The following is a 12,257-nucleotide window of genomic DNA, read 5'->3' on the forward strand; positions in this document are numbered from 1 at the left end:
AACTGATTCTGCTGGTGTTCTCCATTTTAAATGTAAGAGCTTGTCTACACTTTCCAGAGGATCGAGGCGCAGTGATCGATGCGTCAGCGGTTGATTTAGCGCGTCTAGTGAAGATCCGCTAAATCGACCACAGATCGCTCTCCTGTTGACTCCTGTACTCCACCAGATCGAGAAGAGTAAGGAGAGTTGATGGGAGAGCGTCTACCGTCAACATCGCGTAGTGTGGACCCTGCAGTAAATAGATCTAAGTTATGTTGACTTGAGTTACACTATTCATGTAACTCAAATTTGCACAGCTTAGATCGACTGTTCCCTGTAGTATAGACAAGGCCTAAGGAATATCTCTCAAACCAATTAAATCTTTTAAAGCTGGAGAAACTTAAGTGCAACCGCTGAAGTATGACTAGTTACTAGTGCTTACATGCGACTGTGATAGGCACTAAGATACATATGAAACACTCCCTATTTCCTAGGTGCTTACCTTGAAACTTCCAGTGTCCTAGGCCAGGTACTGACTGAAAAACTAGGGAGTTGGGTGGCTGCTGGACAAACTTGCCTCCTTATTGCATTTCAGAAAACATAAAAATCTCCTTAATACATTGTCAAGTGTAAAATACAAAATGTCCAAATAACATCTTTGATATTTTGTCTTCAGGCTTTGGGCTCGTTTCCATGGCAAGCCAACCTGTGAATCTACAGCATGCCAGTTTGCCACTCATTAACGTTCTTTGTAAACACTGCTGCAGCACAGCGAATGTCCTGAAATGCAGTGTAGTGCCCTGCTGTACTAAGCTGCACTGTGGGAATTTCACTGCACCGTACCAGTGTTCATATGGCAAGTTGGTATCCTGTAGATTCGCACCTTGGTTTGCCATGCAGCAACTCGGCATGTAGACAAGCTCTGTGTATGTGTGTTTTGAGTTTCACGTGGCTAGACTAATCGTAACACATTTAGAAGCCTAGTCAGAGGCTTACTTAAAAACGTCCTGACCAAAACATTCTTGAAATGATGCAGACCGCTTTCCTGGGTAATGTTGAAATATGCATGGTTGACATATTTTTTTCCTTCTTAGGCTGGCACTGTTGAAGAAGAGCGGTGAAGAAAGCTGGAAAAGCAGGCTTAACAAAAAGCAGGAGTATGGGAAAGTGTCAATCACTGAGCGTAGCGCACAACTGCAAGAAGCTGAGCAGTTGTTCAAGAAGAAGGTAAAGCTTCCTATGATAGAAAAAGTATTCCTCTGCATTGGAGATGCATCAAACTAGACAAGCATGCCTAACATTGGCTAATGACTACAGCTTGTAGGATTACAGCCATCCTTAACTTGCTTCAGGGTTTATTTAAAAAAAATTCTGTGTCACAAGAACTCTTAAATGGGAAGTTGTCTTGTTGACTGTCTGCTGCCTCAGTATTTTCAACATTGGGCAGAGTATATTTTCATCAGCAGACTACCAAGAAGTAAATGGGCTTTTAAGATTTTGAGGGAGGTTAAATAATTTCTGAAACATTTGGATTTCACATGTTCACAAAATCAAGAACAGATTTCAGCTTAACTATTTAACTTACATGAATATTTTTTGCTATTTAATATAAAATGGTTTTAAGATCTTAAGTTTAGGGATTTTTCTAATGAAAAAGCTTTTAAATCTTTGGGTGGCCTTTTGCTGTCTTCATGCACTGAGAAGCATTTTCAGTATTTCTGATGGAACCAAGGATTAGTTGTTAAAGTGAAAATATTAGAATACCCATGAATTACTTCTCTTTTTGAGTACCTTATATAGTCCTGGCTGTTAGTGGGTGTCTTGCTTATAATATGCCCTTTATCAGTTGGGACAAGAATCTTTGTTTCATTAGTTAATAATAAAAATGTTGTTTTTATTAAATAGTCAGTGCAGGTACCCAGCCAACAGTAGAATATATCTCGTATTCCTATCAATATATGAATAAGAGTAGGGTTGGTGATCAGTCTGTCCTTACTGAAATAACTTTTGTTGTGTCTGAGTACCTGAATCATAAGTGAATGTCTCTGAAACATCTGTTACCTGCACAATAAGACTAAGAAAAGAATCAAAGAATCATTTGTAGCTGTATTTTTCCTCTGTAGACTATTTATTTTTAAAATATGCATTGCATTGCATTGTTGATAAAGCAAACTTCATTTGATCTCCCAGTGTAACAGTTCAGTCTCCAAAATCACCACCTTTAAGGTCACACTGGTAACATCCTCCAGATGAAAGCAACCTAAGAGAATCACCAATGAACTTAAAGTAGCCAAGCTAGTGTAAATCCAAAAATAACATTCTTGCAGATGGCTCCCCAGCAGCTATCAATGAGCATATCATTCCTGACTTAATTCAACTCCAGGCCAAAATAAATTTCAAGTGCTTTGAAGTGTGTTTAGGCCTGGATGTGATCATATTAGCAACTTGTCCCCAGCAAAAATTGAGTGTCCAGGAGTTGCACAGTATTAGCCTCAAAATAGGCAGGAGCTATGCTGAAAGTTTATCACTCCCAGCAAGCTGCTGGTGAAACCTGGGCCTACCTGAATGAAGACACAGTACAAAAATCTGACTTTGTGGCAGCCTTCCTTGTACCGCAGCATTTGATGATTCCCAGTACTGACATCAGTGATGCTGGTAAACAAAGCAATTTAAACAAAGCTTCACTAGAAGTAGTTTGTGTTTCTAAAGGTATTACAGATCCCTAGAATACTGTCTGACTCTGTAAAGTTTTGAAATCACTTTGAACCTTAATGTCTTCCATTAGAATCTACTGTGAATGTTGTTACTAGCTGCCATTTTGGCTGCAAGGCCAGTTATCAGTAAAACTGTCCCGATTCCGGAAGACCACGAAACAGTACTTCACTCTACAAAACAACTGTGTGTTGGGTATAGCTTGGATTCTCCTTAAAAAGTGTACAGTCTGTCTGGATTTGCAAGAGTATGGGAATTGTATTGACTGCTAAGCTTTGAACTAGTAAAGAATACAGTCTTTGCTTACTAGAATCATGTCTCAACAGAAGGGAATCAGTTACATTCACGGCACTTGTTCTTATTCAGAATAAGGCATGGATTTTCCAAATGCTACTGATTTGTCCAATTTTACTGATTAACATGCTTGGATGCAGTTTTAAAGAGCACGTGGCACAACTTACTAACCTTGCTTTAGAGGACTTGATTATTGTCTCATGGTGTGTAAACATGTAAGTTATCGAGTTTGTCAAAAGCCTTTTAAAAAAAATAAACCAGGCAGGTAGTAAGATTCAAATTCCACAAATTAGCATGTGTGCACTAACTTTGTACAGTCAATAAGTTTTAATCAAAATGCTTAAATTATCGATAGGTAGGTAGTTGCCTACAGATGAGATCTTTCCAATACTCCAGAAATTAAGTTTCTTGTAAATGTTCCGGTAATTTACATGTAGTTTAAAACTTTGAAGATCCACACAGTTCCAGAAGAACTTGCCTTCATGTCCTCAGATGAAAGAATAATACAGAGAGGAAATGATAAAATGGAGGAGCTTGATAAGCTCTGGAAGAGTTAAGGTTTACAAGAAGAAAAGTAAACATTTTTTAAAATAAACTATCCTAGTGTATTCTGTATATGTTTATTTTATGTTGAAATTTGATGTGAGGATTTTTAGTTCTTCATGTGTACTGTGGAGCCTGTTCATACAATTTATGGAACACCCTGTATACTAGTAGATTGCCTGCATAGTTCCCAGCCTGATAAAAAGATGAAGTGCTTTGACATACGGAATCTAAATTATTTAGAGGGATAACAGATTGGATTTAGTATGTTGTTGTATCAGTCTATCAGGTTGGATAATAGGTCATCAGTTTTCAGGGGGATGGAGGGTTGTTTCCCATGAAAAATAAAAACACAAATTAAAACCTTTCTAGCATCAAAAGCACAACATTTTACTAGAATGAAAATTCCTACGTCATAGCCATTTTAAGTGTAAATCTACTTAGCGTCTCAGATTAGTGTGTGATCTCCCCCCACCACCCTAACTATGTTGCAGTAGTTTTAAAACAGTGAATCAAGTTTGAAATCTGTTTTGTTCCCACAGCAAGTTCCTGCAAACTTATATTGTAATCTGTTACATTGCTAAAAGCATTTGTTTACTGTTGTCATGATTCGGAATTACTCTGAGGATGACGCTTTTAAAACCCTGATGGGGAAAGCCTTTTAATAATAGTAATAATAATAATAATAATAATAATTAATAATAAATAAATAAAGCATGTGTGCCTCCAGACAAACAATTTGTCTCTTGTTTTGGTAATAAGAGATAGTTATGCATCTGCTGGATGTGCATGCACACAATTCTAGTCACTAGAATGTGAAGCACTAGTCACTGGAATGTGAGTGAGCTGCTCTCTAATGAACTGCATGTTTCCAGCGTTCTGTGCAATGTTTCCTGTTTGTTTTAACCTGTAGGAAGAAGGAGGAATTACAGATGATAATGCCGTGTCTAATCAGCTTTGGGTAAGCCTGACTGTACTGTTAGGAGTTATTCTAGACTTTGGCTAAAGTAGTGAATTCGCTTTTGCTGGGTGTTCGTATTTCCCTCCAGACGTCTTTCCAATTTGTATTCAAGTTTTAGAAAATGTTGCTTCATTTTATCTGGAAGATACATGGTTCCTTATTCCAGTAAGGGCTGAGGACACTTCCAGTGGAAACATCCATCTTGCGATAGGCATGCTTCAGTAATTTAATGGGTCATGAAAGCAGAGACCATTAAAAACATCTGAGTGTGAAAAGTGTTTCTCCTGTGCGTGCAGCTCTGTTTCACATCAAATGGCTGTGATATTGTCACTAATTCGTTTAATTACTGCATGAAATGTCGGTGGTAAACATGCTGTAATGTGAAACTTTTTCTTGCACTGACTTTTCAGTAGGGAAAACGTTTCTAAAAGATTAGGGTTGGAATTGCAATAAGTAAATTCTTTTTTTTTTTTTTAAAGAAATCACTTGATTTTTCCTCCATTGTCTGACAAATCATTTCCTTCCCCACTCTAATTCTCTTGCTGTGCTTTTGCCCCTACCATAGGAACCTGTCTATGCTTCTACTTATTCTCCTGCTATACCTGTTGCCCATAAATTTCATCCTTTTGTACCTATTCATCAGGTGAGCAAAAACTTGCACACTTTTACATGGTTGTTGGAATTCCTGATCACTTAGAGTACTTAGTTATGTGGGGAAACTACTATGTATTCTGCCTAGTAAATACTTCTAAAAAATGTACCATAAGAAGTCCCAATACTACATACTTTCCACCAACATAAATTCCATTAGTATTTTTATTAAACTACATTTCTAAAAATTGCATTTATCTTTTCGATTACAGATGATAACTAAATCAGGCTAAATACAATCTGCCCAAGAATGTTAGTGTGTTCCCTTATAGTACCATGAATCATTAGAAACTCACTAAATAGGATTATGAATGGAGTAATTCCTAAATGCTAAGCATTTTTGCTTCTTACAATAACTGCAGTGCATCGTGCATCTCTTTGAATTAAGTTTCTATGAAAAATATATATTAAAAAAACTGATCACATTTCAATTCATTAAATGATCAAAGCAGTCTGTCGTAGATGGTTTTTATTTCATGCTCTGGTTTCCTCCAGAGATGTTTTTCCTACGTTGCATTCACTACTCTTTTGTTCTAAAAGATTTTGTTAAGGTTGGTACATCCTGCTTCTGTTTTCTGCCTCTCCTGTCTTTCCTCACTCTTCTGTTTCTCTTCCTTTAAGGTCAGTAGTTCTAGTTTGAGAGCATCAAGCCCTCTGGTCTTTGATGAACAGCATCCTTGGAGATGGAAGGTGAAATATTGCATAAACTTCCTGTTTTAGTTGAAGGAGGAGTGAGACAGAAAATAAAATGATTTTAAGACACATTCCCAAAGCAAATTAACATAACCAAATGGATGCTTTGGTTGCTAACAGCATTCTTTTGCTGTTCTAGTAAATGTTAGGAGTGAGTCATATGACATTGCAAAATATAACTTTATAAAGGAATTCCAGGTCCATATTCCAAACAAGTTTTAAAGAACTAATTTAAAGCAGTTAATAGTTAATGAGGGCTTATAAAGTAATTCCCTTTCTCTCAGCCTCTTATTTAACCAGCGAAGTACAGCAGTCAGAGTGAGCAGAACCAGAATACCAGCCCTCCTTCAGAAGAGATTAGCGAAAAATGGGAGTGGGGGGGTGGGGAAAGAGGACTGAACGTATAAAATAGAGTTAAAAGAAATCTGAAAGAAAGTGAGGGAAGGAGCAAGAACAGTTAATTTGAAGGTCTGAACAGCTCTGGCAGCTTTGGTCTTGTTTTATATCATCACCCTGTCCTCTACCTCCCAGCACGGATCTATGGCTGCAGCATTATAGCAAAACTTTTGGGCTTTTCTCCAGATTAGGTACTAGTTGCAGCATGTGCTGTGATTGTCATACTTAAAATATATGGCTGTAGTATGGCTGCATGCCTTTGAGTAAGATACATATTACTGATAGAAAGAACAAATGAGAAACTGTCCACACACATCTGGAGTTTCTAAATAAAGCTTCACATTGACCATGACCCATACCACTTTTATTAGCTTTTCATGACTATTTGTATGAATGAAGTTTTGTCTGTACCAATGGTTTACCCAAAATAAAACCTCTGATTTTTGGGCCTGCCGCTGAAATTTGCTAAAAACTAGTTTTGTGACTATATTAAATTCATAATTTATAAAGAAGGCATCTAATAAGGCAACAGATACATTAACCTTTAACCTTAGGTACCTGTAATTCTGTTCAGATATTGGACTTGTAACATCAAATTTTCAAGGTATACACAAACTGTTTGCTGCAAGGGCAGTCTGCTTGGTGTCTTTACAAAACATTAATCAAATAACTTCAAATAGCAAACAGTCTAATAAAAATGGTCTTTTGTTCACATCTGTGAACAGGAAAAAGGGCTATGTTACTATAAAGTCGCATAGGAAACAAAAATAATTCTCTCATGCGCTACATACTTTGGAAGCTCTGTTCCTGCTGTTCTCTGCTTTACAAGCTAAACTAGCACCTTTCTTCCTACTCCTCTGCACAATTCACAGCATATAGTTTAAAGGAACTTTTTGTTCTTTTGAAAATGACATGTTTTGATGTTTCCTCTCTCTTCATTCAGTCTCTTCCTTTCAGGCAAAGACAATCCTAGTGGTTGCCGTCCTTAACTACAGTCCATTAATTCTCTCATCTCTGGCATTCAAACATACATGCAGCCGTGTCACGTTGGGCTGTGTTCTCGGAAGGCAAGGAGGGACATGATGGGGATGGGAAAATCCAGTGTTGCAGGCAGTGGAGCATTTACTTAGCTGTAAGCCATTCTTTCCTATGAATTGGTACTGAATAAATGTCCAAGCACAACATGTTCTGGAGCTGTGCTGCTGTAGATTTTAATGCAGAAGGGACCGTCATGATCATCTAGTCTAACCTCTGCAGGAGGTTAAGCCTCCTTTAGTAGTTCCCGCATCACGCCTGTAACTTGTCTTTTGAGCTAGAGCATATCTTTTAGGAAGATATACAGTCTTGCTTTAAAACCTTCAAGTGATAGAGAATCCACCACATCTCCATGCAGTTGTTCCAATAGTTAACCGCCATCACTATTTAAAAATTTTACCTTAATTTTAAGTCTGAATTTGTCCAGTTTCAGCTTCAACCATTGGGTCTCATTATGTCTTTTTCTGTTAAAGAGCCCCCTGCTAGCCAAAGTCTCTTCCCATGAAGGTACTTGTGTACCATGATCAAGTAACCTTGTAAACTTCTCTTGAATAAACTAAATAGATTGGGCTGCTTTATCCCTCATCAGAAGGCATGTTTTCCAGATGTCAAATCATTCTCCTAGTTCTTTTGTGAACCATTTCCAATTTCTCAACATCCTTTTTGAAGTGTGAAAACTAGAACAGGACACAATTTTCCAGCAGTGGTCTCACTAATCCCTTATACAGATTAAGGTACCGTCCTACTCCTACTTCCCCCATTTATACATCCAAGGATTGTGTTAGCTGTTTTAACTGCAGCAACATGCTGTGAATTTGTGCTCCATTATTTATATACCATGACCTCTAAGTCTTTTTCAGAGACACTGTTTTCAAGGATACAGTCCCCCATCCTGTTCTTTGTTCCTAGATCTGTGATCTTGCATTTGACTGTTAAAATGAATGTTACTCAAATGAGTCCTCCTTACCAAGCAATCAAGGCCTTCTTACCAAGCAATCAAGTGTAAATGACCTGTCTCCTCATGGGCCAAGAACAGATTCCTGCAGCAACCCACTAGAAATACCTCCATTGAATAACTACTTCCCATTTACAATTATTTTTTGCAATCTATCTGTTAAACAGTTTTAAATCTATTTAATATGTGCTGCATTGACGTTTGTATAGTGCTAACTTTTTCAGAAGATCATGCATGCCTGCGTCAAATGCCTTACAGAAGCTTTAAGTATATTATGTCCACACAGTTACCTTCATCAGGCAAACTTGTGATCTCATCAAAAACAATAAGTTCTACATGCCAATTTAAAAATGCTTAATACTTGGTGTTTTACATCCTCCCTCATTAGTGATGAAACAGAAATGTTCATTATTACTAGAAGATTTGAATTCATGATCCTGCTTTTTTAATACAAAAGAAATATTTATTGAATATTTTACCGTTTCTGCATCCTGGTGGATAACTTTATTATCCTCATCTACAGTTGGATCTATACCATTGCTTTAGAATTTAATTTGTTCCAGGTATATTTTAAAGAATGTCTTATTGTTTTTAATGCAACTGACTGAAGATTTTTTCATTGATACCTTTAGCTTACCTTATCAATTGTCTGTATTTCCTAAATACTGATTTGTACTCATTGCTATAAGTTTCTCCATTGTTCCATATTTTTTATTTTCTATTGCTGTCTTCATCTCCCCTCTTCACTAGGATGTTTTTAACCAAAGAAGCCGTCTTCCATGCCTGGAATTGTCTTATTTGGGTCTCTAAAAACATTAATTCCCAATTATGATTCACATTTTTGTTTAAATATTTCCTCCCACTCATTTTTGCTCATAATAGTTTTCAGCTTTGGGAAATTGGCTTTTTTTAAAGACTAAGTGTATATGTGTGTCTATATTACTGGTTGATAGTATATAAAATCAGATCATGAACACTTGCATATGTGTAACCAACAGTTTTTAGTTCAATAATCAATTAATCTTTCTCCATCAGAATGAGCTTGAATATGGAATTACCCCAAATTGGTTGCAATACTACTTGTGTTGGAAAATTATCAACTATAATTTTAGAAACTCCAAAGATGTTTGACCAGAGGAAACATGAAACTTCCAACATATGTCCCCCAGATTGAAATCCCTGATGACATATTTCTTTCTACACATTATGGATAAACGTTTAAGGAGCTGTTTATCCAGGTCCCTTGTCTGATGTGGTAGTCTAAACTCACCACTACCCCCATCTTGAGATTTTTCAGTACACTGATCCATAAGCATTCCTGTTTCTGCCCTTCTGAATTTTCAATAGCCAAGAAGTACAGGTGCTGTCTTTCAGCCAAAATTTAAAAGTAAACCACTTGGGGTTTGTTTGTTTTTTTCAAAAAGCCATTTGATTTTCCCCACACAAAGAAGGTTGAGTTAATGCCAGAGTTCTTGCCAAATTACAACTTCATATTCAATTTGCATATAAAATCCCCCTTGTGGTTTCAGTAGGATATTCATATGAATATTTATTTCCTGTCCAGATCTCCTATGGAATGTTGCTCTGATCTAGGAAACCAAAATTCACTCCAGAGGTGGCTGCACTTCCTGTGGGGGGTTGAGAATGTTTTTTAGTTTGTAAAGTATTCTGGGGTCCTTCTGGTTGAAAAGGTCATTGTCATTCCTTGATGGTGGGTCAACTGGCAGCACCCAGGCGGAATTCAGCCCATGGGACAATTCCATATCCCCTCCCCTCCAAGGCCTTCCAAGGTTGCCTCCCGCAGCAGCGGCTGCCTGGAACAGAGCATTTGCACAGTGAGTGAAATGGTGCTCTGAGTGGTGGGAGTCTGCTATAGACCACCGGATCAGGGGGATGAGGTGGATGAGGCTTTCTTCCAGCAGCTCACGGAAGCTACTAGATCGCATGCCCTGGTTCTCATGGGTGACTTTAATTTTCCTGATATCTGCTGGGAGAGCAATACAGTGGTGCATAGACAATCCAGGAAGTTTTTGGAAAGCATAGGGGACAATTTCCTGGTGCAAGTGCTAGAGGAGCCAACTAGGGGGGGAGCTTTTCTTGACCTGCTGCTCACAAACCGGGAAGAATTAGTAGGGGAAGCAAAAGTGGATGGGAATCTGGGAGGCAGTGACCATGAGTTGCTTGAGTTCAGGATCCTGACACAGGGAAGAAAGGTAAGCAGCAGGATACGGACCCTGGACTTCAGGAAAGCAGACTTCAACTCCCTCAGGGAACGGATGGGTAGGATCCCCTGGGGGACTAACATGAAGGGGAAAGGAGTCCAGGAGAGCTGGCTGTATTTCAAGGAATCCCTGTTGAGGTTACAGGGACAAACCATCCCGATGTGTCGAAAGAATAGTAAATATGGCAGGCGACCAGCTTGGCTTAATGGTGAAATCCTAGCGGATCTTAAGCATAAAAAAGAAGCTTACAAGAAGTGGAAGGTTGGACATACGACCAGGGAGGAGTATAAAAATATTGCTCGGGCATGTAGGAATGAAATTAGGAGAGCCAAATCTCACCTGGAGCTGCAGCTAGCGAGAGATGTTAAGAGTAACAAGAAGGGTTTCTTCAGGTATGTTGGCAACAAGAAGAAAGCCAAGGAAAGTGTGGGCCCCTTAATGAATGAGGGAGGCAACCTAGTGTCAGAGGATGTGGAAAAAGCTAATGCACTCAATGCTTTTTTTGCCTCTGTCTTCACGAACAAGGTCAGCTCCCAGACTGCTGTGCTGGGCATCACAACAGGGGAATAGATGTCCAGCCCTCTGTGGAGAAAGAGGTGGTTAGGGACTATTTAGAAAAGCTGGACGTGCACAAGTCCATGGGGCCGGACGAGTTGCATCCGAGAGTGCTAAAGGAACTGGCGGCTGTGATTGCAGAGCCATTGGCCATTATCTTTGAAAACTCGTGGTGAACGGGGGAAGTCCTGGATGACTGGAAAAAGGCTAATGTAGTGCCAATCTTTAAAAAAGGGAAGAAGGAGGATCCTGGGAACTACAGGCCAGTCAGCCTCACCTCAGTCCCCGGAAAAATCATGGAGCAGGTCCTCAAAGAATCAATCCTGAAGCACTTACATGAGAGGAAAGTGATCAGGAACAGTCAGCATGGATTCACCAAGGGCAAGTCATGCCTGACTAATCTAATCGCCTTCTATGATGAGATTACTGGTTCTGTGGATGAAGGGAAAGCAGTGGATGTATTGTATCTTGACTTTAGCAAAGCTTTTGACACGGTCTCCCACAGTATTCTTGTCAGCAAGTTAAAGAAGTACGGGCTGGATGAATGCACTATAAGGTGGGTAGAAAGTTGGCTAGATTGTCAGGCTCAATGGGTGGTGATCAATGGCTCCATGTCTAGTTGGCAGCCAGTGTCAAGTGGAGTGCCCCAGGGGTTGGTCCTGGGGCCGGTTTTGTTCAATATCTTCATAAATGATCTGGAGGATGGTGTGCATTGCACTCTCAGCAAATTTGCGGATGATACTAAACTGGGAGGAGTGGTAGACACGCTGGTGGGCAGGGATAGGATACAGAGGGACCTAGACAAATTGGAGGATTGGGCCAAAAGAAATTTGATGAGGTTCAATAAGGATAAGTGGAGGGTCCTGCACTTAGGACGGAAGAACCCAATGCACAGCTACAGACTAGGGACCGAATGGCTAGGCAGCAGTTCTGCGGAAAAGGACCTAGGGGTGACAGTGGACGAGAAGCTGGATATGAGTCAGCAGTGTGCCCTTGTTGCCAAGAAGGCCAATGGCATTTTGGGATGTATTAGTAGGGACATAGCGAGCAGATTGAGGGACGTGATCGTCCCCCTCTATTCAACATTGGTGAGACCTCATCTGGAGTACTGTGTCCAGTTTTGGGCCCCACTCTACAAGAAGGATGTGGATAAATTGGAAAGAGTCCAGCGAAGGGCAACAAAAATGATTAGGGGTCTGGAACACATGACTTATGAGGAGAGGCTGAGGGAACTGGGATTGTTTAGTCTGCGGAAGAGAAG

General features: G+C 39.4%; 1 protein-coding gene across 6 annotated transcripts in view; it reads left to right on the forward strand.

The window, feature by feature from the left end:
• Nucleotides 1–12,257, forward strand: part of SVIL (supervillin) — a 149,739-nt gene that overhangs the window by 96,518 nt on the left and 40,964 nt on the right. For all 6 annotated transcript variants that reach the window (XM_084618439.1, XM_084618438.1, XM_084618440.1 and 3 more), the window contains 2 exons: nt 1,074–1,206; nt 4,442–4,489. In XM_084618439.1, the coding sequence (XP_084474565.1) occupies nt 1,074–1,206; nt 4,442–4,489 (181 nt within the window). The remainder of the gene's footprint in view (nt 1–1,073; nt 1,207–4,441; nt 4,490–12,257) is intronic.

This window comes from Lepidochelys olivacea (genome assembly GCF_965140295.1).
Source record: "Lepidochelys olivacea isolate rLepOli2 genome assembly, chromosome: 2".
Classification (NCBI taxonomy): domain Eukaryota; kingdom Metazoa; phylum Chordata; order Testudines; family Cheloniidae; genus Lepidochelys; species Lepidochelys olivacea.